This window comes from Dipodomys spectabilis, unplaced genomic scaffold (assembly GCF_019054845.1).
Source record: "Dipodomys spectabilis isolate Male_0828 unplaced genomic scaffold, ASM1905484v1 ptg000231l, whole genome shotgun sequence".
NCBI lineage: Eukaryota > Metazoa > Chordata > Mammalia > Rodentia > Heteromyidae > Dipodomys > Dipodomys spectabilis.
In genome coordinates this window covers 5,887,173-5,914,093 of record NW_024870908.1, presented here as the reverse complement: position 1 = coordinate 5,914,093, position 26,921 = coordinate 5,887,173, and the positions used below count along the sequence as shown (strand labels likewise).

Sequence of the window (26,921 nt, the reverse complement as noted above, 5' to 3'; positions counted from 1 at the left end):
CCCATTATGGACCAAGAGTGTGAGCTGCAGCTCAGAAATCCAAAGACCTGGGAAAGTCCGGCTGGATCCAAGTCTGGAGTAAACTCCCTGGAGGGCGGCCCTGTCTTCAAGAGCTTCTTTGGGGGGGTGGGGGTGGGGGAACCGTCCACTGGAATGAGAATTCAAGCTACAAAGGTAAGCATGTTGCACTTTCCATTTTTCTAGTACTGGGCTGGAGAGTGTAGCAGTGGTACAGCAGCTTGAGCTGAGGCCCTGGGTTCAATTCCCTGTGCCATACTTTTCTTTTTTTTTTCTTTTTAAAGCACTGAGAAGGCACTGAAATAGATTTCAATGACCTCTCTTATTTCCATCAAACACATTATCATTTCAAATGTACTCACTATAGAGTGGTTTAGCTTTCTCCCTCTTTCTCAAACTTAGGCTTGAGCTTGCCAGGCAAGTACACACCCACCCTCTCTCCCTCCCTCCCCCCCCCATCCATCCCTTCCTTCCATCCATCTTTCCTTCTTTTATTGTGCAGGTACTGGGGTGGAACTCAGGCCTGACACAGTCCCTGAGTTTTTATTGTGCTGGTACTGGAGTTAAACTCAGACCTGACACTGCCCTGAGTTTTTCTGCTCAAGGCTAGTGCTCTACTACTTGAGCCATACCTCCACTTCTGGCTTTTTGCTGGCTAACTGGAGATGAGTCTCTTGGTCTTTCCTGTCCTGGCTGGCTTCAAATTGTGATCCTCAGATCTCAGTCACTGGAGTAGCTGGGATTATACCCATGAGCCATCAGTGCCTGGCACCCCCCCCCCCCCCGAATCTTTTTGTCTTTAATTAAGATCGATCCAAATTCTTGTTTCGTTCCACTTTGAAATTAGTGCTTTGAAAAAAAAAGAAGTTATAGGTCTCTGTAGCTCAGTGGTAGAGTGCTTGCCTGGCACACACGAAGCCCTGGGTTCGGTTCCTCAGTACCCCATACACAGAAAAAGCCAGAAGTGGCGCTGTGGCTCAAGTGGTAGAGTGCTAGCCTTGAGCAAAAGAAGCCCAGGGACAGTGCCCAGGCCCTGAGTTCAAGCCCCAGGACCTACCAAAAAAAAAGAGGGAGAAGATAATGAGTAAAGTATACAATATATGTCAGAATAATAAATACTACACATTAAAAATGGAGTGTTAGGGCTGGGAATGTGGCTTAGTGGTAGAGTGCTTGCCTTGCATGCATGAAGCCCTGGGTTCCATTCCTCAGTACCACATACACAGAAAAAGCTGGGAGTGGTGCTGTGGCTCAAGTGGTAGAGCGCTAGCCTTGAGCAAAAGAAGCCCAGGGACAGTGCCCAGGCCCTGAGTTCAAGCCCCAGGACTGGGACCCCCCCCCCAAAAAAAAGGTATAGGTCTCTCTAAAGAATTCTGTTCACACCGATTTGTGGCCGCCCCGAACTGTGTGGTTCCGCGGAGCCCAGTTAGGGAACGGGCTCCTCGCCCCGCCCACTTCTCCCGCCCCGCCCACCAGCTGAAGAGTGGTTCTGCGGCTGCGCACTGCACACCGTGGGGGCGGGGCTACGACGCTGGACCACGTGGCCGCGACCGGCCGGGCAAGATGGCGGCGTCCTGCGTGGCGCTGCTGGCCCTGTGTCTGCTGTTGCCGCCGCTGCTGCTGCTGCTGCTGGGCGCGTGGAGGCGCTGGCCGCGGGGGCGCGCGGCCCGGCACGTGCTGGTCGTGGTGCTGGGCGACGTGGGCCGCAGCCCCCGCATGCAGTACCACGCGCTGTCGCTGGCGGGGTGCGGCTTCTCCGTGACGTTGCTGGGCTTCTGCGGTGAGTGCGGGAGGGGAGGGGCGGAGCACGTCAGCACGATCGCGTCATCGCGCACGCCACGCCCCCATGCCCCCCCACCCCTGCGTGCCACTCCCGCCCGGGCCTCTCGAGGGACCCGCGGGGGGAGGCGGGGAGCAGCTGGCAAAGACCACGGCCCGGGCTGAACCACTCACTCCCTGCGGGGGGGTCCATTGAGTCCTCGGGTTCGAATCCCGGCGCGCGGGGCCGCTGCAGCCCCTCCGCAGAGCCGCCTCTGAGCTGACGGGAGCCGGCCGGGCCCCTCCCGGCCCTCGCCCCTCGGCTCTGAGCCCCGCAGGCCCCGGGGGTTCACTCCACGCCGAGGCCCGCTTTCCCGCGGTGCAGGCCGGTGCGGTGCGGGCCGGAGCGGGTCCCCGTGGACCAGATCCTCGTGCATGGCTGGAGAGGGGGGCTCCGCCTCAGCCTAGGGTTGACCTTTAGCCTCTTGTGTACAGTCTGCTCCTGCTGCAGCGCGGCGGATCTAGACTGCCGTGCAGGAGTCTTGGTCGGCTTGAGCTCCTACGGTGCAGCTGGGCCTGGTGTTCGGTAAACGTGGTACGATTTTGGACCCCTTCTCGCTGGGCATTCTGGTAGAAATGGACATGAATTGGCCTTGTTCTCTGTTCTCCTTGGAGGAGGATCAGAGAGGTTTTGGAAACTCGAGTAGTGATGTGTGATTGTAATCCAAGCTACTCATGAGGCAGAGGCAGGAGGCTGCCAAGTTCAAAACCAACCAGGGCAGAATTACTGAGGGAACCTCAAGATATCCACAAAAGGGCATGGCTGAAGTAGTACAGTGCTTGCTTGCCCAGCATGCAGGAATCCTGAGTTCAAATTTTAGTATGTCAGGGGGAAAAAAGAAAGGTTTCATTTTATGAAACACTCACTTTTCATCTCAAGCTGAACAGTGGAGATATCTGACTTTAAGATTGGTGGCCACATGTGATTCATTCAAGGTGATGTTCTCATTTTCAGACTCCAAACCCCGAGATGAGCTCTTGCAGAATGACAGAATTCACATTGTGAAGTTGACAGAACTTCAGCATCTTGCAGGTAGGACGGTCAGTTCCAGGTTCCTCTGACTGGAGGGTGTGTGTGTGTGTGTACACAACGCGCGCGTGTGTGTGTGTTGTATATATGTATACATTTGCGAGTTGTATGCATGTAAGCCTGTAGATTGCCAGAAGCTCCTTTGGTGGTGTTAAGTATGTTTTGATTTGCAGTTGGGCCCCGAATTGTCCAGTATGGAGTGAAAGTTGTGTTTCAGACAGTGCACTTGCTGTGGAAATTGATGTGGACTGAGCCAGCGGGCTACATCTTTCTCCAGGTGAGAGCCACTTTAAAAAAAATGCACAAATTGGGCTGGGTGTGAACTCAGAAAGGCCCTGGGTTTGATTCCCAACATCTCACACAGAAATATGGACAAATTGATCAAGTACACGTTCATTTATGTATATAAACTTTAAACCAGGTGCTGGTGGCTCATGCCTGTAATCCTAGGTACTCAGCAGGTTGAGATCTACAGTTCAAAGCCAGCCAGGACAAGAGAGTCCTTGAGACTCTTACCTCCAATAAACTACACAGAAAAGGCTGGAAGTGGCTGTCTGGTTCAAGTGGTAGAGTGCTAGCCTTGAGCACAAAGAAGCTCAGGAACAGTGCCCAGGCCCTGAGTTCAAGCCTCAAGACCAACAAAAAGAAAAGAAAATGTGGTATATAATCCCTTTTTAATCCCTCCCCCCTTAGTTTCCCTCATTTATCTCTAGACCATCACTAGCTGCTGACAGGGGAGAGTGGAATCTTTTCATGTCCTTTTTTTAATTTTTAAACTTTATCTTATGTAAAGATGCTGTACAGAGGGGGTACAGTTACATGAGTAAGGCAGTGAGTACATTATTTGTCGATCATTGTTACCCCTTGTAGTCCCACTATCCCTTCCCTCCCCCAGTTCTTCTTCTTTTTTTTTTTTTTTAAATAAGGAATTTGTTTCATCCTTGCACAGGGGCCGTGCTTCATTCTAATTGTAATTTATATCTGCCAGAGCAGGCAATTCTGTTTCTTGGTTATAACAAATTTGGTAGCAGTTCTGTTTCATTTATGATCTGGCACTTCTGGTGGTGGAGAGGGTCTTTATTCTACTCATTGGTTACCTAGAGGTCAGTCACGCTTCCCGTCTCCCCGTCATGGTGGCACACTGCTGTAATTCAGCACTCGGGAGGCTGAGGCAGGGAGATTGAGAATTGGAGGCCTGCCTGAGCTACACAGAACGAAACAGCTCTTGTCCTTCACGTCTGTGTGCCGTGGGCACGGCGGCTTTTCCCTGGGATCGTGCGGCATGTGGTTGGGCTTCCTCCTCAGAGTCCACATTGCTCTCTTTCCTAGAACCCCCCGGGCCTGCCTGGCATCGCCGTCTGCTGGTTTGTGTGCTGCCTTTGCAGGAGCAAGCTGGTCACCGATTGGCACAATTACGGCTACTCCATCATGGGCCTGGCGCACGGCCCGCAGCACCCGCTTGTCCTGTTGGCTAAGGGGTGAGAGCTGGGGGCTGCAGGTGCCATGCTAGAACTCCTTCCCGCAGGGAGGTGCCGGCTCTGGAGCTGCTCCGAGCCTGGTGTCACCTCCTCTGTCTGGGCACTGCCGGCCTCAGGCCGCCCACCCCGGGGGCCTTGCTCACTGTGGGTGGGAACAGCAGCAGCACCTGGCAGCCTAGGCCCCTGCTGTGCGCACCCACTCTGTGCTGCGCCTCAGGGGTGCCCTCCGTCTCGCCCCAGTGAGGGGGTGCTGCGTTCTCGTATGTGTGTTTAACAGAAGAGTGACGGGACGGAGGGGGTAGGGGGGAGAAGGCTGGTACAGGGGCTGCTCGGTTGGCACCAACTCCGGCAGATCTGGGAGATGGCAGCTCTGTAGCCTGGTGGAGGTGTTGGTGGCCTCTGGGCCAGCCCCACCCCAGCTGCGCGCTCACCTGAGACACCTTTGCAGGTATGAGAGGCTCTTTGGGCGTCTGTCCCACCTGAACCTGTGTGTGACCAACGCCATGCGGGAAGACCTGGCAGAGAACTGGGGCATCAGGTACCTCAGCCAGCCCAGGGGTCCCAGGAGTGTCCAGGGGCAGCTGCCACTTGCTACATCTGTTGGTGGTTTTCCGGCACCCACCAGATGGCTATGGTTTTGGGGGAGCGGGGTGGGGGGAAATGTTAGGCAGCTTCTTTTCCCACCTAGCTGGGGCAGTCCTGGAAGTTTGCTGCTTAAATATCGTGCACTTCCCAAGGAATCCGGACGCCTGGGATTCCCCAAGAGCTCTTACTTGCTTGGGTCTGTCTGTCTCCTCCTTCCCTCAAGTCCTTTGTGCCCTGACTGGCCTCTCCTTTTAGGGCTCTGACTGTCTATGACAGGCCGGCGTCTTTCTTTAAGGAGATGCCCCTCGAGCTGCAGCACGAGCTCTTCATGAAGCTGGGCCGCACCCACTGTCCTTTCCAGGCACGGTTCGTCTTGTCTTCCTGTGCTGGCTGCCCACCTGGGTCTCCCTGTCCCCTCCTACACACCCGGTATTTCCCATACTCACGGGTGGGTTGACGGTGTCTGCTCACGGGCCGCAGCTGCAGAGCTGGGTTTGGAAGAGCTAGGGTGGCCTGAGTATTCGTATTCCCCTTCAGGAGCGGGGTGACAGGCGGGGAAAGGGGGAAGCCTGGAGGTCAGTGTAACTTGAGTGTGTGGGGTGGTCGTTGGGGCCAAGTAGCCCAGAGCCCGTGGCCACCTGGCTCCGAGGGTTTTGCCACATCCCCTGGGCTTTCCTTGCTCCTTCAGTTCTGAGCCCTCGGACCCCGCCACAGAGAGGTCGGCCTTCACCGAGAAGGATGCCGGGAGCGGGCTGGTGACGCACCTTCCTGAGCGGCCAGTGCTGCTGGTGAGCAGCACCAGCTGGACAGGTGTGCCCGCGCCCCTCCCCACACTGGTGTGTCCACCCCCTACACCTGGGGGCTCCTGCCAAGTCACAAGCCCGTCCCCACCCCGGGGAGGAGGGGGTGGTGTCGGGGAGGTGACCTGTGACCCTCCCTTCTCTCTCACAGAGGACGAGGACTTCTCCGTCCTGCTGGCCGCATTAGAAAGTAGGTGTGTGGTGGGGTCCATTGTTCTGGGCTGGGCAGGGGTCACTGATCCGTGAGACGCTTGCTGGGCCTTTGTGGAGGGTCTTCCTGTGCCCCCTCCCCTCCCCCCCCCTCCCCCGGGGTCATGGGGCTGGTCAGCCTAGCGAGGAGGGAGGTGGTGTGCAGCTCTGTGTCCCATCTTGAGGCTCTGGGGCTGAAGAGCATCTCAGGGCCAGGGTCTCCCTAGGGGAAGGGCCCCCCCACTTGGCTGTCCTTTGTCATCTTTGTCTAGATGTATGCATGTATGCACGTACGTATGTTGAGTGTGTTTTTTGAGGTGCTGGGGACCCAACCCAAGGCCTCAGAAGCACTTCTCCCGTGTGAGCCTCATCCCAAGCCTTGTTTCTTGATTTTTCTAACAGAGTTTGAGCAGCTGACTCTCGGCGGGGCTGGCCTGCCTTCCCTCGTGTGTGTGATAACAGGTACCCGGCTTCCCTGGGGCCTGCTCCCCTGCTCACTGCCCTCTCAGTCGGATGCCCACATCTATACAGCGCACCCAAGACCCTGGTGGGCAGGGTGGGCCCTGTGCCCCACCTCCCGGCATTTGGCCTCTCAGGGTGTGCCTGGCCTGGGATGGCGGCTGCAGGGCTGCGCTCTGAGGTGGGCTCTGAAGGTAGCTGGGAGAGAGGCTTCTGGGAAATGGCCTCCCAGCCTGAGCGGGGTCCGCTGAGGCCTGGGCGTGGGGACACACGGTCCAGGGCAGCGACTACTCTTCTTGCGCAGGCAAAGGGCCGCTGAAGGAGTACTACGGCCGCCTCATCCGCCGCAAGAGCTTCCGGCATGTCCAGATCTGCACGCCCTGGCTGGAGGCCGAGGACTACCCGCTGCTGCTAGGTGAGGGGCCAGGGAGGGCGGGTGTTAAAGGGGGTGCACGCAAGAGCCAGCTGGGAGAGCGCTGCTGGCTTCTGTAGCATAGTCTTAAAAAAAAGAAAAAGAAAAAAAGCTGGGTGGCGGTGGCTCACGCCTGTCACCCTAGCTACTCAGAAGGCTGAGATCTGAGGATCGCAGTTCAAAGCCAGCCTGGGCAGGAAAGTCCGTGAGACTTATCTCCAATTAAACACCAGAAAACTTGGAAGTGGAGCTGTGGCTGAAATGGTAGAGCGCTCGCCTTAAGCGAAAGAGCTCAGGGACAGCACCCGGGCCCAGAGTTCAAGCCCCACAACTGACCAAAAATTAAAAAATTAAAGAAACGCTTTAGGGCCAGGTGCCTGTCCTCCTAGCTACTGAGGAGGCTGAGATCTAAGGATTGTGATTTGAAGCTAGCCTGGGCAAGGAAGGCCATGAGACTCTTTTCTCTAAATATCTTACTCTTGCCACCCCCCCACAAAATGACAGACGTGAAGCTGTGTCTCAAGTGGGTAGAGCACTAGCCCGGAGCAAAAAAGCTCAGGGTCAGCACCCAGGCCCTGAGTTCAAGTCCAGTACTGACGTACATACACAGAAAAATTATGTAGGCAAAATAGCTTCAGAAAAGCTGCCACTGCCACCACTGTGAGTACATGCCACGTATACACCAGTGGTATTCGAGATATCCACCAAGCTGTGTAGGATCTTCATCACCTTCAGTAGAAGCTGGGTTGTTGTGCAGTAACTGCTGGGAAGTTCCTTTTTCCTTTTTTCCTTCCATTTTTATAAAGGTGATGCACAGAGGGGTTACGTTTTCATGACAGGCAGAGTACATTTCTTTTTGGACAATGTTACCCGTTCCCTTGGTCTCTCAAGGCTGGGCAGGTCTTTCAGAATAAACTGTGGCTACGTAGGAAGCATGTGTTCAACTCTGGGCAGCCTCTGATAGGCCTGATGGCCAGTGGCAGAGGCCCAGGGCTGCCTGGCCACCGTCAGTGGGGACACTTGTTGGGAACATTGCCTGTTTCTGTGTGTGGGAGGGGCCACACAGTCCCAGGCAGCTGCTCCCCAGCGCCCTGACTACCCGTCTCCCTCTCCAGGGTCGGCGGACCTGGGCGTGTGTCTGCACAGGTCGTCCAGCGGGCTGGACCTGCCCATGAAGGTGGTGGACATGTTTGGGTGCTGCCTGCCTGTGTGCGCCGTGAACTTCAAGTGGTAGGCGTGGAACCGAGCCCTCCTGGGTGGGATACAGATGAGCCATCGGGGTGCCATGTGTGACCTGCAGGGTGCTGCCTCCCTGCACCCTGGGGGGGGGCAGAGGACCCCATTTCTGTGGTGTCCACACGCATGGCTTCAGTGTCATCGCACCGGCGGGGGAAGCTGCCTTCGCAGCATTTACTCTGGGTGATGTACATCATCTGGAGAGGATTTGGGGCCCAGGTCACCCACAGACCCTACCCCTCTGCTGAAGGGCCTGGTCTGCAGCACAGGCCGGGCCCAGTGGTGGGTGGTGGCTTCCCGCAGCGCTCACTGGAGCACAGGGCCGCGCGAGCCAGTGGCCTGCTTTCTTCTCTCCTCCATGGGCCTCTCCTGGCTGCTCTCCTGGATGAACAGTTAAACAGCCACAGCTCTAAGACTTCCCTCCCCTGGCAGCATAGACAGTGGGAAGGGCCATGATAGAGAAGGTTCTGGAAGCGGTGGTCCTGGCATAGGCCCCGGGTGGGCAGTTAGGGTGTTGACCGTGGTGTGAGCCGAGTTCAGGGTCCTTGGGGATAGAACAGCCATCTTTAAGCCGTACTTTGGCTTCTTCCCTTGGTTCGCACACAGGACCAAAGCTGCCTTGGGGTGGCTCCCTGCCACACATGTGCTGCCACGTGTCCAACACTCAGGTCAGAGCAGCTGCCCCAGCCTGCTCCCCGCCTCTGCGTGAGTGTGGGCTCTGGGCACCCGGCGGGCTCAGGCTCCCCCTGCTCTCCCTGCAGTTTGCACGAGCTCGTGAGGCACGGAGAAAACGGCCTGGTGTTCGAGGATGCGGAGGAACTGGCAGCTCAGCTGCAGGTAGCCGTGCTGGGGCCAGGGCTTGAGGGGTTTGGAGGAGGCCCAGCAGCGGCAGCTGTGGGGGTCTGTGGATGGCTAGTGCCGGGGCCACAGAGGTGATAGGTCATGCCGCCAGCCAGCCCCTGAACACCGCTTTCCCTACCTACCCCGAGTTTGCGGCTTACCACCCACAAAAGATGGGGTGCTGGGCTTCCCTCCAGGGAGCAGGGAGAGGCAGTGGGGCTCGACTAGGATATAAAATTCAGTCCTTTTTTTCTTTTCATTTTTGGAAGAGGTTTGCTTATTGCAGTACTAGAGATGGTACTTGCCTTGCCTTGCATTTTCTAGGCGGGTGCTGTAGCACCTGCACCCAGCCCCAGCCCATGGTTCCTGAGTTGAATAGAGACGGCTGGGTCTGGAAAGGCTTCACCCTTCTGCTGTAACGTGAAAGCAGCCACCAGTCTGTGCATGCATGGGATTGTAAATAAAACTTTATTTCTCAAAGCAAGTGGGCTGGACATGTTCCACAGACCCCCACTCCTTCCTCCCCTGCAGATGGCTAGCTGGCCTGCGGGCCAGGATGAGGGGCTCCTCTAGGGCCGGGGCCGTGGCAACAGGAGCTGGCTCCCCAGCACCCCATGACTGAGTGGGATCCAGTTAGGGGTGCGGCTGGATAGACCCCGGAACAGTGGTTTGAGGGCCTGAGATGCGGATCTGTGCTCTGTGCTTTTCCTGCAGAGGCTTTTCTCCAAGTTTCCTGACCCCACTGGTGAACTACAGCAGTTCCGCGAGAACCTCAGGAGTGCAGAGCAGCTCCGGTGGGACGAGAGCTGGAGGCGGACCGTTCTCCCCTTGGTGGACTGACCCTGGGGCCTGGGGCCACTGTTATTGAGTGCCCCCCAGTGGCCAGAGGCGGGAAGGACCGCAGCAGGCACTCCGCGGCGCTGACCTAGGGGCTGCTTGGCCCAGATCCCAGGCCTGAGACTGGGTTTGTCTCCTGCAGTGGGACCAAGAATTGTGATGTAGAGCACACACGGGCTGGGGACACACGTGGCAAATACATACTTATTTACACAGAGGACCCGGTCTGAGAGCCCGGAAGCAGCACCCCCTCGTGCCCGCTGCCTCTTCTCAGGAACGTTGGTGGTTCTGACTCAGAATTTAACCCTTCACAGGGTGGAGGCAGTGTGGTTCACAGAGCCCCTTGTCTGGTGGAGATCAAGCCTCCCGGTGCTGGTGCACCTACAACGTGAGCCTCAGGATGGAAGTCTCTGAGCATCCTTCGTAGGGGAACAGCTTCCGGGTGTGAGGCGGCACTGTCTCCCAGCCGATCTCAGCGTCGTCTGAAATGGCACAAGGTCTCAGGATGGCAGGACAGGGGCAGGTGTGTCCAGCCTGGCTCGAGCTGATCACAGGTTTCCAGGCTCTGTAGCTGTCTATAGTCTACCTCTGGGGTGGGACCAGGAACCTGTGGTCTTAAGGCAGGAATGACAGGCTGGGCATGGTAGAACACGCCTGTAATCCTAGCTACTTGGAAGGCCAAGATCACCTAGGCCAAAAAAGTTTGGAGACTCCATCTCTGCCATTACATACAAAATAGCATGGAGGCCCATCTCTCATCCCAGTGGTGCGGGGAAGTACAAATAGGAGGATTGCAGTCCAGGCCAGCTAGCCTGAGAATAAAGGGAGACTTTACTGAAGGAAAATAAAACAACAACCAGAAACAAACAAAAAAAGGGCAGGAGGTATGACTCAGTAGTAGAGCACCCACCTGGCAAGTGTGAGCCCCCAGGTCGAAACCCCAGCATCACACACACACAAAACCCAACCCTTCTCCAACCCTGCAGTGACAGCCACGGGAGCCCTCAGGTCCCCGTCACTCTGCACCCATCCAACCTGCCAGTCAGCCCAGGGGGCGAGGAGCTGCGATCGGAACCTGCATTGGCCGGGCTGCTGGACCAGCGGACCGCACAAGGCCAGGACCGGGGCGTGTGCGGGCGCAGATGGCCGGGCTCGCTCGCCATGGAGTCCCAGTTACGGTTATTATAAAACCAGTTAGAATAGACAAAAAGATGTGGAAGGCTCTAGACTGTTGCTACTAACTGGAGTGTTCTAGAAATTCCCCATAGTTACAGAGACATGGAGATAGTTGTCTTGAGGGGTGCTGGGGGTGAAGCCCGGGACCTGTGCAGACTAGGCTAGGCTGTGTCCCTGAGCCACACCCCAGCTGCACACAGGGTGGGGGCTGCAAGCACCGACTGCCCGCACCCAGCCTGAGACTGCATCTGAGGCCCGTGGTGGGGCTCCCCCCTCCCCCCCCTCCCCCGTCAACCTCCCAGGCCCATCTCCACCTCATAGGAGGCGCGTGGGGGACACCACGGTGGCCTGAGGGCCCAGGGCTCACCCAGCTCGGTGGTGAACAGCCGGTACGTGTCTGGGTTGCGCATGGTGAAGGCCACGTAGACTTCGGGCGTGCAGCCCCCTGGGCAGGCAGAGAGCCTGTGCAGGATCCCAACCAGCGAGCGGGTCACGTCCGGGCAGTACAGCACGTCTGCGGTGAAAACCCATGTCACCACGAGCTCGGGCCCGCTGGCCGCAGGGCAGGAGGTGGCCGGGTGCATCAGAGCTGTGCCACGCACTGCCCGGGGAGGGGACGCTGGGGGCGAGAGGTGCTGGGGATGGGTGTGCCCCACGTCTGAAGCTCTGGGGGTGCGCAGGCCACTAGCCGCCTGGCACTGATGTGGGGGCAGGGTGGGGTGTCCTCTGGGTGTTCACCACCCTGGAGCCCCCGGGGTGACTTCGGGGTGCCCTGTGGGCCCCTGCCCGCCACACTGCGGCCCACCACCCCCGAGACATGGCCAGGAGCCCAGGGTCACCGGCTGCGATGATGACGTCCGGCTGGAAGGCAGCGACCTCAGGGGCGGTGGCCACGTCCCAGTCCAGGTGGGCCACGGTCACCAGGGGCGTGTGCGTGTCTGCGGCGGGCTCTGGCTGCAGCGAGAAGCCGTTGAGGCCCACGTTCTCCCGGAGCTGCCGGAGCACGCGGCTGTGGCAGTCACTGAAGACATAGGCTCGGGGGCGGCACGACTTGCAGATGACCAGGCCCGTGAGGCCGGCCCCGCTGCCAAGCTCCAGGACCGTCCTGGGTGGGGAAGGGGGCCCGTGTCTGTGACTGCCCAGCCCCGCTGCCACGCTCAAGGAAGACCCAGGGTGGGGGACGGGACCCAGGTCACCTGTGAGCAAAGGTGGCTGGGTTCTTGATGGCCCACTCTGCGAGGTAGAGGGCGGCGTCCCATGTGACCAGGCCGGTGGTGCCGTGGGACACGATGGCTGTGCTCTCAGAGAGCGTGACCACCGCCCCCGATGGCTGCAGGGAGACAGGGCGGGAGAATTAGCCCAGGCACGCACAGTACAGATCGCCACGTTAGACCACAGCGGGCAGTGGCTAAGAGATGGTGGGTGTCCACTGTGGGGGAACACTGCTCAGTAATGAGGAAGAGCACACTGTGGGCACGCTACCACCAGGACACTGCAAGGGCCCGTGTAGGGTGAGAAGCCAAGCTGGGGTCCCATGTCCCATGGCGGGCGGGAGGAGGGCGCATGCGTCATACCAACACGTAGCTCCGGTGGCACCGGGTGGACTCCTTGGCTGTGAGGACCTCTGCCAGCGCTTCGTACAGCTCATCCGAAGGCTCGGTGTGGACAGCTTCGTGCTGGGGACAGACAGGGCCATGGGACAGCTGGGGTGGCACCCAGCTGCTGCCTGTTGGCTTTGGTTGTGATCCAAAGGTGAGGCTGGAATGGGACCTTGTCACCGCGCCCTTCCTCTGGCCTGATTCTCACCATGGTGACAGAGATTTGGGGTGGAAGGTCGGAGGAAGGGACGACAGGTGGATCCCACCAGGGCCGCCAGGGACTGAGGGAAAAGCTCCGCCAGTCTTAGACCAGAGAATGGTCCGATGAGTCACCAGGGTGGCACCCCAGCTGCTCTCAATGGCACCCCTGAGATTCACCAGGTGGGACTAGGCTCATCTGAGGACCAGCCGGGCTTCTGGGGACCCAGGAAGGCCCCAGAGGGGCCTTGGGCAGGGGTGATGGAGGGGCACAGGTCATTAGCGTGTGGGCTGGCTGACAGGATTTGCTATGGCCCGGCCTGTGAATGTAATCCTTCCAGCCAACTGCGCATGGAGAACGTCACTGGCTAGCTGCGAAGGAACGTATGCTACTGCTCAAATTTCCAGCGGCAGCCATTGTGCCATTCCCCAGGCTGGCAGGTACCAGGCGGGATCCGAGTGGGTGGGGCTGTGGGGCAGGGAGGGGGTGCCCCCAGTTCTCTGCAGGACCAGAACCTGTGTGGTGGGAGGCGACCAGAACAGACGTGGCTGGTGTTGAGAGCGCTGGATGTGAGTGGGAAGAAAAGCCTTGCTGTCCCCTACCCCTGCCCTCCCTTCTCACTCTGCCCTGTCCCTGGTGGTCCAGCCCACTGCCCTCTGGAGGCCCCTGGCACAGGGCTGGCAGGGGAGGCATGGGGCAGGGGGGAGGGGTGGGGGGCCTGGCAGTCCCTGACTGTCACTAACCTTTTTGATGAGCTCCAAGACGAAGCTCTGGGTGTAATTCTTGGATGGTGGGTGTCTTGCACACACAGGGTGTCGCACTGTCTACCGGAAGAACCCAGTGGTTAGATCTTAGCTTCTGACAACTTCATCTAGGAACACTGAATCCTGGCGCCCTTACCTTCTGTAAAATATCCAGCAGCAGCTGCTCAGACTCTGGTGAACATCTCAATTTCTCTTCTAGGCTCTACTGGGAGGAAAAGAAAGATAGATGGAGCATGAATGAGATATTAAGCCATTTTTTTCCCCTCAGCAACACGAAACATGCACAACTGGTAAGCAAAGCATGGAGTGCTGCCTCCTTGGGGTCAGAAGTGGGAGCCATCGGAGGCTGAAGCCTGGTGCTCACCTGTCAAGGCTGGATTGGACCTGCCCTCTGAGTTGGGACGGAGACTCAACTGTGCAGGGGTTAGGCCTGCTCATTCGGTGCTCTTTCGGGGGACTGGAGCCCATTAGTGAGCTCGGGATCCAGGCAGATCAGGCCCTGGCTCCTCCTTGATCTCCTCTTACCACCCTGTCCCATACGTCCCCCTCTGGCCACACTGACCCCCTGTGTTCCCACTACAGGACCTTTGTACTTCTTGTTCCTCAAGGCAGTCCAGCAGCGGCTGGCTGCTTCACTAAGTCTCAGTTCAAATGCCGCCTCTTGGCTAAGTCTCCCGTTTCCCCCAGTTCTGTCTCCCTGTTTAAGTGGTGTTATGGCAACTTTCCTGTGGAATTTTCTTGTTCAATCATTTATCAGTTCTCTGGGGCTCTCATCTGAGCAGGGCCTTGTCTGTAACACAGACTGCCCGGTGCCTGGCCACTAAATCAGGGAGGCGCTGACTAACTTAAGGACGGTGACACAAACAGCTCCAGGAAGTCAGTATCACTGATTACGATGGTAGAGAGATGCTGTCACGGCGTCAAGCAGTATCTAGGGGTGTGGGTCAGGGACAAGGCCTGGGTCCTCGCTCTGCTTCTCTCCTCATTGAACACGTCCTCTGATCGGCCTTTGAACACGTTCTCGGGTCGGGCTGTCAGCGGTAGGCCGCAGCTCTCGGGTGCTGGCCGTATTCACGAACGAATACAGTGGGCCCTGAATGGGGGCCTACAGCTGCTGTTACCTTCCGTGTCGGAGGCAGACAAGGAGGCCTGGGTATCCGAGGGGCTCACGCATGAACTCATCACCGCACGTGCATCGCCAAGCAGGGTGCGGTGGGGTCCACGGAGCCCCCGCCGCTGCGGGGACCACGCGCCAGCCCGGGTCCCCAGGCCCTGTCAGGCCTCGGCTGCTCCGGGGCGGCTTTGAGGTCCGATCCCCGGGGGGCCGGGCTGGTCACCGTCCCGGTCCTGGAGCGCGATCGCGCGCGGGCCGCGACCCTGCGGAGCCCCACGCGGCGGGGGCCCCGCGCTCCCGCACCGCCCAGGCCGCAGGCCCGGGGGGCTCCCGGGGCCGCCCGCCGGGGCTCCAGTCCCGATGCCTCCCCCCCCTCCCTTCCCGAGCCCACCGGGCCCCGGGCCTCGCCGCCCACCTGCCAGGGGAAAGAGCGCAGCGCCCGCGCCGCCAGGAAGCGGCGCTCGAAGCTCCGCAGCAGGCCGGCGGCTGTCTCCGCGCGCTCCTCCAGCGCCATGGCGGGCGGGGCCGGCGTTGCTAGGAGACGGGCGGAAGTGGGTCGGAGCCTACAAAGGGGGCGTGGCCGAGGGCCTGACGGCGTCCTTACAGTTACGGGGCGGGGCCAAAGAAGCCTGGGCGGGGCTTGTGGCGGGGCCAGGCGGGATCCGGCCCCCATGGGGGCGTGGCTAGACGATCCCCGGGTAGTGGGGGCCGGTACCACTCCCCTGGCCCGGGTCAGGCCCTGGCTGTGGGTGTCCTCCAGGGCCTCAGGGCTAGCTAGGAGGACATTAAATAAATAAGCATTCAGTAGGCCTGGGGAGCACACAGGATCACCTGGGCTTCCAGGGGTTTGCTTTGATCTTTCAGGAAGAGGAAAAAAGTCACCCAAACTCCAACACACCCGAGCGCACGCGCACACACGAGCAGACAACAAAGTGAATTCATTTTTAGTTGCAAGGCAGGACGGCTTGCAACCTACTCGGGCTCGGAGGCTGACTGTGTGTGCCAGTGTTGGAGCTTGAAGCCAGGGCCTGTGTACTATCCCTGCCACTTGCGACACAGCTCCACTTCTGGCTTTTTGGGGTCGTTTTATTGGAGATTAGAGTCTCCCTGGGCTGGCTTTGAACTGCGATCCAGTCTTCGTGTCAAAGAGTGGAGGTGAGGTTCAGTGAAGTTTCCCTTTAAAGGTAGGAACTCTTCACTTAGGGTACTTGACTTTGATTGCAGAATAAGAATTACAATGGTAAGGAAACTTGAGCTTTAAGGAGTAAGTAAACAAACAGACAAAGGGACAGACAAACACACTGAAGAGCAGGTCACAGCCTAACAGGGTGTGGGAGCTCTCCTGGGGAGATAGAGACGCACAGCCCCTTGGGCTATTGGAGGTATTTATATGGTAGGAGGGGGAGGGTCTGGCTTCAAAGTTATGCAAAGATAGGAGCTTTGTCTTTACTCTAATCAGATGTGGTGTTAACTTTGGGAGTTTCTAGAAACCGATCCTTATCCTTGAGATAAGGAGTCAGCCTGCTATTTGCATTCTGGGGCACGTGGCTTAAGTTTGCAGAAAGTTTTTTCTCTGGAGGGCGAGCATTTTATCAGACAAGTGTTAATTCCTGGGGTGAGGAATGCATCCTGTTGTCTTTCTTTGAAGCAAAGATAGTACTTATATGTTTCTAAATACCCTGTTTCTGTGGCCTTCAACAGGACTCAGTTTCCTTAAATTAACCTGTTTCATTTTCCCTTAAATGACTTTGGTCCCTTAATCTCAAGGGAAGCACATGAAGGAATATCTCCTATATTTGCTGTAAGCTGACCACACCTCATCTTCCCTTCATCTATTCTGCCGGGGTGACAGGCGTGAGTCACCAGCCTTCTGCAGCACTGACATTCTGACGCTGGCAGATCTCTCAGATCTCTCCATATGGGGAATCTCAAGCTAATTTGTTAAATATGCTCACAGCCGATAGAAGGGTAGAGAAAAGGACAGATTAAGTCTTATTACCTCTTTCAGATGAAAAACTTGTGAGCCCTGCTCAGCTTAGAGGAGGAGAGGGATTAATTCTAATTGAATGCAAGTGTTCTCTCTAATCTGTGGATCCTCCACTTCACCGAGCCAGTGAGCACAGATCGGGTAGAGAAGATTCATCATTTATTTCCAGAACCTTTGGTTTACATGAAGGCAGCGGGCCAGGGAGTGATCAGCTCCCTACCTGCTGTAGACCACGCAGATCTGTGGGGATGGCTCGGGGACCCTCGGAGATCCCAGGCTTACACATGGCCCCGGTGCCTCCCGCCGGCCATCTCAACCACTCAGGAGGCAGAGATCTGAGCATCCAGTTTCAGGAGAAGGCATGCTGACTAGAAGTGGCAGGACTTCCCTGAGCAGTCTAGCCCAGGAGGGAGTGGGTGTACAAACCAACTCTAATCCTCCAGCTTGGAGACTTTCTATGAGAACATAATAACTGAATGCATTTAAGCAGGGTGGAATGATTCTCTTTTAGAAGGGAAGGTGTGGGCAAAGGCAGTCAGTCAGCACGCAGGAGTTTTTCCTTTCTCTCTCCCACAACTAGTAGTTTTGTTGAGAAAAGACCAATTGATTTCTTTCTGAAACATTGCTTCAGCGTCTCAAGACCTCTATGGGTCATAGTTTCAACTTCTGGACACATTTTTATCTTTAAATTGTATTAAATATGGAGTCCGTAATGGAACCTAAGGTTAAAAGTAAAGGCCTTAGGCTGGCGCCGGTGGCTCACACCTGAAATCCTAGCTGCTAAGGAGGCTGAGATCTGAGGATTGCAGTTCCAAGCCAGCCAGGGCAGGAAAGTCCATGAGACTCTTATCACCAGTGAACCACCAGAACACCGGAAGTGGCACTGTGGCTCAAGTGGTAGAGTGCTAGCCTTGAGCGGAAGAGCTGAGGGACAGCACCTCCAGGCCCAGAGTTCAAGCCCCAGGACCGACAAAAAAAAAAGAGTAAAGCCTTGACTTACCTGAAGCTGTTTCTAGAACTCAGACTACTGAGACAGTTGTCATACAGGGCTCAGGCAACTTGGAGGCCAGAATACATCTATTTTGGTTGGTGGCAGGACCTGTGTTGAGAGTTGAATCGCAACCCCTAGAAAGATCAGCTGAGTGGGGCCTGATGGGAAGCTGAGGAGGGATGGTGGTGAGTTTGAGACCAGCCCATGAGAACTTATCTGAAAAATACAAACAGCAGAAGCGCTGAGCAAAAGGGTGGTTAAGACAGTGAGTTTTGGGGTGCTTTATTCTGCCCATTGTGAGGGGCTTTGTTAGGAATAAATTCCTAGGAAATGGCAGCCACATAAGTTTGGGAACCCAATGCAGGGTCCCCCCAAAGGGCAAAGAATTGGGTATTTCAGAATAGTGCTGGGTGTGGTGGTGCATGCCTGTAATTTCAGCACTCTGGAGTTGGCTGAGACCGGAGGATCTCGAGTTCTAGGCCAGCCTGGAACCCAAGCTCAACACCAAACAACAGCCACAAAGCCAACACAAATACATGAATTTCAAAATAGTGTTGGTGATTGGGCTGTTCTGAAGGACAGTGGGTGACAATCCCAGGGGGCGGGGTGCGGGCCTGGGATACTGAGTTCTGAAAGTGCTCCAGCCCCCTCCCCCAGAGGCAGTGTGCATGGGGTGAGCTATTGCAAGGCATGATGGTCTATCACAGGAGGCCGAGGGCCGGCCACTTCTTTCTCTGGTGAGTGACTGTGACGAACAGAACCGCAGGCCTCCTGCAATGCTGCTTGGACATGAGTGATTGCTGTGTGGCAGAGCTCTGGGCCCTCTGTCTCTCTGATCCTGTCCAACACAAAATCAGAGTGTTTTTAATCATTTGATTATAAGGAGGTTGTTCCAACTGCCCTAGGCCTCCAGGAGCTCCAGTGAATATTAATTATGGAAATGGAATGTCCATTAGCCCAAGAAAGTGTTCACTGCCTACAGCATTCCGAAGGCAAGTCATTGGAAACCCATTTACTAAATGACCTTTTTACCAAATGACCCATTTGCCTAATGGCCACTGCAAACGACTGATCCGCTCAAAGCCAACTTGCTGAAAATTAGTTGGTGGGTTGCCCTGCTTCTCCGTGGCCTCGGGAGATGGGTGCTCAGTGAGAGGCATTGCTGTGGTTAAGATCCTGAATGGCCCCCAAAGGCCCGTGTGTTAAAGGCTGGTTTCCCAACCTATGGCTCTTTAAAGGGTGGAGCCTAGAGGGAGGAAGTAAGGTCATGAGGAGGCGTATCCTGGGAGGGAGTGGTGAGACCCCGCCCCTTCTTGTCTGCTTCCTGGCCACCATGAGGTGGGCAGCTTGCTGCACATTTGGGATCCCACTGACAGAGCCAGAAGCCCCTGCAGTGGTATTTGACTGCCAGCTATTCTGATGGCAGAGGCAAGAGGTTCACAAGTTCGAGGCCAGCCTGGGCTACATAACAATAACAACAACAAACAAATCCCCAAAACAAAAACAACCCAGAATGAAACAGTTCCGGGTGCACTTTTATCGCCGTGTTGGGCACTGGGCTGGTGAACGAGGCGGTGGGACTTAGCTTTGAGTGAGGCTCCTTGCAGATGGCATTGGTTGGCTGAGATGTGGGGCAGAAATGGAGTGCCTGGGAACAGTGAGTTCCAGCTCATTGTATGCCTTGAGGTGTTATTCTTATTTTTTCTAGTCTTTTCCTCCCGGATGCAAGATAGGTGCCTTTATTTTAAATTTTTATTTTTGTTTGTTTTTGTCTGGTATTGGGGCCTGAACTCAGAGCCTCAGACCCTTGCCTAGCTTTTTTGCCCCCTCATCCCCCATTAGTTATTTTCATGCATAGGGTTATGCATGGGTAGGCTGGGAACAGGCTGCCTAGTGTGGGCAGGGTGGATGGCAGACTTGAATCACTGTGTCTAGCCATTGTGCTTCTCCATAGCTCAGACTCAGGCACACACAACCACACACAGCCATTGGTTTAAGATGGGGGGCGGTCTTGCAAACTTTACTACCTGGGCTGGCCTCAAACCATGATCCTTCGATCTCTGCCTTCCAAGTAGCTGAGAGTATGGGCATGAGCCGCTGTGCTCAGCCGGGAAATGATGATTTTTGTTGTTTGGTCTTGTAGGCATTTGAGGTGCTATGAAGTGAGTTTCAGAGATAAGCCCTTAGACACAAGCCTGCACAGGCAAACACCACGTTTGACTTTCTAGCTGGGGGCCACGGCACTCAGAAGTGCAATTTCCAACAAATGCTTAGGAGAAATCATCTGAGCACTTAATTGGATGCAAAGAGTGGGCATTTACTATTCTCCCTTTAATTAGCAGCACTCAGGATGGGAAAATCGTGCCTTTATTGGTTCTATTATTCTCTCTTGGTGCAATGTTCTGTCAGCTTGGCCATTATTCTTGAGTTGCCTCTGTAGAATGGCTTGGGGTGCTTCCTCCAGGAAAATCCTCTCTTTTTTAACTTTTGGTGGTCCCCGGGTTTGAACTCAGGGCTTTGTGTGTGCATTCAGACTCTTAAGCTACCTACCTCACCCCCCTGCAGCCCTTACTGCTTTAGGTATTTTGCAGATAGAGTCTCACATTTGTGCCAAGGCTGGGCTGGGTTGTGTTCCTTCAACCTATGCCTCTCATGCAGCTGGGATTACAACAGATTCCATCACATCCTGCCTATTGGTTGAGATGGGGGTCTAGCTAACTTTTTGCCCAGGTTGTGGCCTCAGACAGTGATCTTCCTGATCTCAGTCTTCCAAGTAGCTGGGGGTGTGCTTCCCAGTCCGGCCCCCATCCTGACTTGGGTGTTACACCGAGTCCACCGAGTCTACCCAGCTCGTTAGAAGCAGTGATCTGAGAGGTTTGGGTGCAGCATTTGATTACTCCTGTCTCTTCTCGTGGGTAACCGTTCCATTGTGGCTATAGGTAGTTCAGTCAGGACCCATGGATTTTAACACCTGGCTGCAGCCATTGCGTTTAGGAGCTGTGAGCTGTGCCTCAGGGTTTAGGGGTATAGGGGGAGGGGCAGAGCCCAGTTTCCACCGGAGGCTCCTTGTCCAGCCATGGCCTCCATCCCCTGGGCCTGGCCCCTCTGGCTGTTTGGCCCAGACTTGAATTTGTATGTTTTTTGTTGAGGTTAACCATGTCCGATGAGAGCTGGGCGTCCTTTGAACTCAAGTGTATATATCTGAGGGGAGGTGACTGTATTTGAGGCAGAACATTTTCTTTGTCTCCAGGTAACCAATGTAGCCCAGAAGCGGAGGATAACAAAACACAATTCAGTCTTCTATTTGTGAGAATCTGGATTTTATATTCTTCTTGGTGATGGAGCAAAGGGAACATAATTCTCTTTTCTTGGAGAAACCTCGTTCTAGCTGGCGAGCAACAGCTCTTCCAGTCAAGGGAACCAGGGTTGTATTTTTCCCAGCACGGAGTCTCTCAGAGAGAGCGGGATTGTTTTGGGAAGATAAACTGTCCATCTTCCTTATAATTCAGGAGTGTCTGTGGGTTAAGTTTGAGAGTCTGTGACAAGGCCGAGAAAAATGCACCAGGTGAGATTTCTGGCTTTTGGAATGATGGCTGCTTGATGCGAGATGAAGAAAAAGCTGCCTTTGCGTTTGTCATGGGTCTGAATGTTGAGAGTGAATTCTAACCAGGGGGATTTTATGGTTTTATTTTATGTTTTCAGTCTGGCAACTTCTCCAGAGATCCTAGAGCTTGCATCTCTGTTTCCTAACTCAAAACGCACAAGCAAGCAGCTCGCCCAGTGGATTTTTGGGGCCTTGGAAACGGCTATAGTGCATCCACCCTGGGCAGAGCAAAGCTAAGGAGAGGGAGCCCCCAAATCGCCAAAGCATCCCCTTCCTTGCTTGGGAGTTTTTGGGCCCTGACACCCCAGTGTTTGCCACCTTCTTGAGATGCTTTCTCATCACCTGGGTTCTTTGGAGGTTGTGTGTTGACCAACGAAACTTGCATCTCTTCTCTCAGGAAACCAGTTTCAGGCTGGTTCTCCTGGCTTTTAAAAGATCCAGAGTGGTCACATGAATAGGGCTTGTCCAATCAGAAGACTCTATTCTGGCTGACCCCGTCGATAGGTTCAGAAATGTATGGGTCTTCGTAACCAGTCAGTCAGCTTTTTCCCTAAGTCTTTCCCCAGAGCTTTTGGGTAGATGCCTTTTCTGCATTGAGTGCTCTGCATAAGGCACAGGGTTGGGGTAGTGAGTTGCCATCTTGTTTCTACTTGGAAGCTGCCTGTGGGATCAGCAAAACAAAATGGAGCAGAGATAAGGGAGGAGAGTGGAGAAGCGCAGGGCATTCCGGTAGTATTTTGTGAACCCAGATCCAGCTAGGCCTGAAGTTAGGACCAGACTCTCAAGCTCCCTGTGTTGAACTGGGTGCTACTTGGAGTTGTGTTTCTACTAAAGTCACAGGCTTAGCGAATATGTCGGTTAGGACCAGGCAACTTTAAATATATCATTCCACCTAGAAAAAGAGAGTGGTTTCAACGCATAAAGAAAAAAAATATGGTACTGAATTTTTTTCCTCCTTATTAAAATAATAACTGGTAGCACTCGTTAACTTACCTTCAAGAGGTTGGGAAAAAGGAGAGGGGAGAAAAAATGTCAAAGATCTCTTTGCCTTGTGGACAGGCAGAGAAGGGATGGGAACCTTTTGCTGAGGACTAGAGCTTTAATCTTGTTTCCACAAAACAATAAACATGTTTATGAGCTCTTACAAAGAGGTAGTTAGTTCCTAAAGGGAAAAGGGATAACAATTGGATCCAACCAGAGAGAAATGAAAAAAAAAAAAACTGAAGGAAAAAAAAAAAGCATGAGGTCATTTTAAAAGATCAAAATTGAGTATATTACACTAAATATAAACGGATTCTATGTTTTCCATTAAAAGGCAGTGACTGCCAGTTGGGTTAAAACAAACACCCAAGGGCTAGAGGCATGGCTCAAGTGACAGAGTGCCAGGCCAAGCGAGCAAGCCAAATGAACACAAGGTCCTGAATTTAAACCCCAGTACTGCCTCAAACCCAAATACACAACCCTTGTATCAGCTAGTGGGGGACTCCTTCTTGTGGGCGATATGGGGTGGGGATAGATAACAGAAAGGGCAGATATGTGCCCTATCTCTTGAGATTCCCTGCTTTTGCTACAGGTACTTTGTCATTTTGGCTCTGTCAGTCAAATCAAGTGAGGAGCCCAGCCCAGATTCAAGTGGCGGGATATCAACCTGATCACCTGATAGAAGAGATGCACAGGGATGAAGGTCTTGTCACCAAGTTTTGGGAACGTAGGCTGGAATACCTGGTCTGCAATATCATCCTTGTTCTGCTTATGGGCTGTTTGGGCTTGCTCCCCTCACACCTACGTGGTGTGTGACACACAGACTGGGCCTGGTGGTGTGAGCCTGTAATCCCAGCTACTTAAGAGGCAGTGGTGTGTGTGTGTGTGTGTGTGTGTGTGTGTGAGAGAGACGGCTGTGACAGACAGGGGACACTGTCCCTGGCATCTGAAGCTTGGACCTCAGGGCCACGGGCAGTTCCCAGGGCCATGGTGGCTACATGGTGGTGGAGCAGGGGGAAGAGGATGATGAAGTCCTCTTCTACGTGCTCAGGGGGCTTTGGCTTGTAGCTCAGCTCAAGGGACTTTGGAGTCCGCACTCTGGTTCTGATCAAGCCCCTGCCCCTCCCCAACTCCCCCCCCCCCAGCTCCCATGTGGGGCCTCTCACACCTTGCTGCCGCCACTTAGGGTGCAGGAGAGGATCAGCGTGCGTGGTCAGAACCCTCGTGTGTCGTAAAAAGACCTCCTGGCAGAAGTGGCCACAGTGCACCCCGCTTAGAGCGAGGTGTGTGTGTGCATGTGCGTGAGTGTGCGTGTGTATGTGCGTGTGTGTGCACGTGTGTGTGCGTGTGTGTGCACGTGTGTGTGATCAGGAGGGGGACCAATCTTCCCAGGCCCGGGGTGCGGCCAAGAGAGGAGGAATTAGGGGTCTGGAGCGGCCTCCCCGGGCCAGGGCCCGGTGTGACTCACGGCGCGGCACAGCCCCGGGGCGGAGGGCAGCGCCCGGCCTCGGCCGGGCCGGTTCGCGCGGGCACCGGCCGGGAAGGTGTGAAGGAGAAGGGTCCCGGCCGGTTGTGCTCGCTTGATTTGTAAAATCTGTGTCTGGGGGTCCTGGGACTCGAACCCGGGGCCAGCGCTTGTGGGCAGAGGCTCCGGCGCTCCGGGCGGCCCGGCCCGGCCCCGGCTCCGGCCCGCAGTGCGCGCGGCGGCCGGCGGGGGGCGGCGGCGGGCCGGGCCGGGCGGCGGAGCGGGGCCGCGCTGCTCCGCGCCGGCGGCGGCTCCGCGGCTCCGGCCATGGCCAGCCCCGCGCGCCGCCCCGGGGACCCGGACGCGGCCCCCGCGCGCAAGAGGCCGAGGCTGGAGGCGGGGAGCGCGGGGAGCGCGGGGCCGCGGCCCGGGGGCGCCGGGGTAAGTGCACGGCGCGGGGTCGGGCCGGGGGTGGAGGGGGGCGGGAGGAGGGAGCTGGGGTTCGGGGTCTGAGGTGGAGCTGGGGTTCGGGGTCCAGGATGGAGCTGGGGTTCGGGGTCTGAGGTGGAGCTGGGGTTCGGGGTCTAGGATGGAGTGGGGGTTTGGGGTCCAGGATGGAGTGGGGCTTTAGGGTCCAGGATGGAGTGGGGATTTGGGGTCCAGGATGGAGTGGGGGTTTGGGGTCCAGGATGGAGTTGGGGGTTCGAGGTCTGAGGTGGAGTTTAGGTTTGGGGTCCAGGATGGAATTGGGCTTTGGGGTCCAGGATGGAGTGGGGGTTTGGGGTCCAGGATGGAGTGGGGGTTTGGGGTCCAGGATGGAGTTGGGGGTTCGAGGTCTGAGGTGGAGTTTAGGTTTGGGGTCCAGGATGGAATTGGGCTTTGGGGTCCAGGATGGAGTGGGGGTTTGGGGTCCAGGATGGAGTGGGGGTTTGGGATTTGGGGGTGGGGGCTGCTGTCCGTGGGGCACGGGGCACAACTCCCATGGCATCTTGGTGTCCCCAGAAAGCAGGGGCTCTGAGCGGACCCCTCCTCTTCCGGGTGGTGTCCACCCCCAGGTTGTACCGCCCACCCTCCCCGATCCGCCCCCTTTACTGCCTGCCCTCATCTGTCACCCCTTGTCCTCACTGTGGCCCCCACCCCACGCGGGGAGGAAGGGTGACAGGAGCGGCCGCGTCTCCCATGAGCCCACCTCCCCCAGCCCTGCAGCGCCCTCCCAGTGCCGTGTCCACCACGCCCCCTGTGTCCCCTCATGTCCCCTCATGTCCCCTTGTGTCCTGTCTGTGTTTCACCAGGGTCCCTCGGTGCTGTGTCTGGGTTTGGGGACCTGAGTCACTGAGGGTGGGTACTGGTTGCCTGACCCTGCAGGCGGGCCCCTGCTTCTTACCTGGGCTCTTTGGGGTGACTCTCGCTCTCTCTGGCAAGGGCCCCCTGCTAGTTTTTCTTTTTCTTTTTTTTGCGTACTGGTCCTGGGTGCTGTCCCGACCTGCTTTGCTCAAGGCCAGTGCTCTCCCACTTTGAGCCACGGCTCCACTTGCAGCTTTCGGGTGGGTCATTGGTGATAAGAGTCTCACGGACTTATCTGCCTGGACTGACTTTGGACGGGGATCCTCCAGATCTCAGCCTCCTGACTGGTTCTGATGACCAGCTGTGAGCCACAGAGGTCTGGTGCGCTGCGTGAATTCCAGACTGAGAATTGCATTTCTAGCCCATGGCCCTTCCCACCCCCACTCCCTGCACACTCTCCTCCCCTGCTGCCCCTTGGAGAATGTTCTAGATGATGAGCCTCCGTTAGCCTGAATCTCTGAGTCCCAGGGCAGGCTGACGTGGAAGCAGAGTCCCACCCTCCGCCTGCCCCCTGCTGCACAGCACATTTTTTTAGTTTTAGTTGATGAGACTTAGGGTTATTTGTTACTGCAGCAGAACTTAATCTATCCTGACTGATTATGTTGGATCTGTCTCTCCCTTTATCTCCCCCTCCTCCTCTGTTTCTCTCTGTATTCAGTCTATAAAACCATTTGTTGTTATTGTTATTATTATTTGGAGGTGCTGGGGTTTGAACTCAGGGCCTTGAACTGAACCACACTCCCAGCCCTGTTCTCCACTGGTGATTTGGAGGGTGGGGCCTCACTTCGCACCTGGGTGGGCACTGGACTTTGATCTGCCTCCAGGGCCCGCCGATTCTTGAGGGCCTTGCAGGTGTGTGCCACTGTGTCTAGCCTCCCTGTGTGGAGATGGGGTCTCAGGAACTTCTCTGCCCGGGCTGACCTAGCGCTTCGATCCTTCTGCTCTCAGTCTCCCCTATAGCTTAGATGACAGGCATGGACCACCATGTCTGTTTCTCAGTTGAGTTGGAGGTCTTGTGAGTATTTCCATCCTGGCAGGTGTTGAACCGTGATCCTGCTGATTTCAGCTTCCCAAATAGTGATGCTTATAGGCATGAGCCACCGACTTGGAGTTTTCCTGACTCTCCCTTTCAGGGACTTTTGGGATGATCCTGAGTGAACCCAGTGGCTTTAGTGGTGCCCTTCCCCACCCACGGTCCCCTGACTCCACCGAGGGCTGAGTCCTTCCTCTGAGCAGGCCTGGTGCACCCCACATTGGTCTCCAACCCTCCTGACCAGTGCTTTTGCTTGGATGTCCCTCCCTCCCTCACCCCATGCACTCACAGAACTGGGCTTGGGGTGACTATAATTATTCTTTTCCTCCAGTTCCACAGAAAGAAAATGGAGACTAAAATGCTAATCAGGGGCCTGACCCTGCGTCATCACGCAGCAGTGGTTTCTGTAAAATGTTTGTTGCCTAGAAAGAGCGGATCCGGCTGTCTTTCCTCCCTAGAGGTAGAGGCTGAGTCCGGGCTCTGCAGACTCCCCTCGGAGGCTGAGCTTATAGAGAGGGCGTGGGACCCTGGGGCCCGGTGCCCTGTGGCCTTTGCCTGTGGGGTATGCAGAGAATTCCCACATAAGCCTCAGTTTTGGGGGTGTTCTGAGTGATGTCATGCAAAGAAAAAAAATGACATTGACAGTGAGTTGGGCACCAGTGGCTGACGCCTGTAATCCTAGCTTCTCAGGAGGCTGGGATCTGAGGATCATTGTTTGAAGCCACCCCTGGCAGCAAAGTCCCCGTGAGACTCTGATCTCCAACTAACCACTCAAAAGCCAGAAGTGGCGCCGTGGCTCAAAGTGGTAGAGCTTTAAGCCTTGAGCACAAAGAAGCTCAGGGACAGCACCCAGGCCCCAAGTTCAAGCCCCACAACCACCACCACCACCACCACCAACAAAAGAATCAGAAAGCAAATGCAAGCAGTGAAGATGCCCTGGGGCCCGTGGCGGTTCTGGATGTT

General features: G+C 56.0%; 2 protein-coding genes across 3 annotated transcripts; one reads left to right on the top strand and one right to left on the bottom strand.

Annotated features, from left to right (window-relative positions):
- Window positions 1–1,481: 1,481 nt before the first annotated feature.
- Alg1 (ALG1 chitobiosyldiphosphodolichol beta-mannosyltransferase) lies at window positions 1,482–10,047 on the top strand. 2 transcript variants are annotated; one of them, XM_042698403.1, is made up of 13 exons: window positions 1,482–1,798; window positions 2,792–2,869; window positions 3,040–3,143; window positions 4,196–4,344; window positions 4,793–4,882; window positions 5,185–5,295; window positions 5,618–5,739; window positions 5,881–5,919; window positions 6,321–6,380; window positions 6,682–6,792; window positions 7,905–8,019; window positions 8,787–8,862; window positions 9,580–10,047. In XM_042698403.1, exons 1-13 carry the CDS (start codon window positions 1,582–1,584, stop codon window positions 9,703–9,705), a joined length of 1,398 nt encoding a protein of 465 aa, XP_042554337.1. In that variant the 5' UTR covers window positions 1,482–1,581; the 3' UTR covers window positions 9,706–10,047. The 2 variants fall into 2 exon arrangements, with proteins under 2 accessions (XP_042554337.1, XP_042554338.1); XM_042698404.1 differs by lacking the exon at window positions 1,482–1,798 and adding an exon at window positions 2,267–2,371 and having other exon boundaries at window positions 9,580–10,045.
- A 36-nt stretch (window positions 10,048–10,083) lies between these two features.
- On the bottom strand, window positions 10,084–15,075 carry Eef2kmt (eukaryotic elongation factor 2 lysine methyltransferase). The gene is made up of 8 exons (XM_042698405.1): window positions 14,969–15,075; window positions 13,576–13,641; window positions 13,419–13,499; window positions 12,453–12,554; window positions 12,075–12,208; window positions 11,718–11,983; window positions 11,246–11,392; window positions 10,084–10,184 (listed from the first exon to the last, which is right to left on the bottom strand). Exons 1-8 carry the CDS (start codon window positions 15,065–15,067, stop codon window positions 10,084–10,086), a joined length of 996 nt encoding a protein of 331 aa, XP_042554339.1. The 5' UTR covers window positions 15,068–15,075.
- Window positions 15,076–26,921: the final 11,846 nt, after the last annotated feature.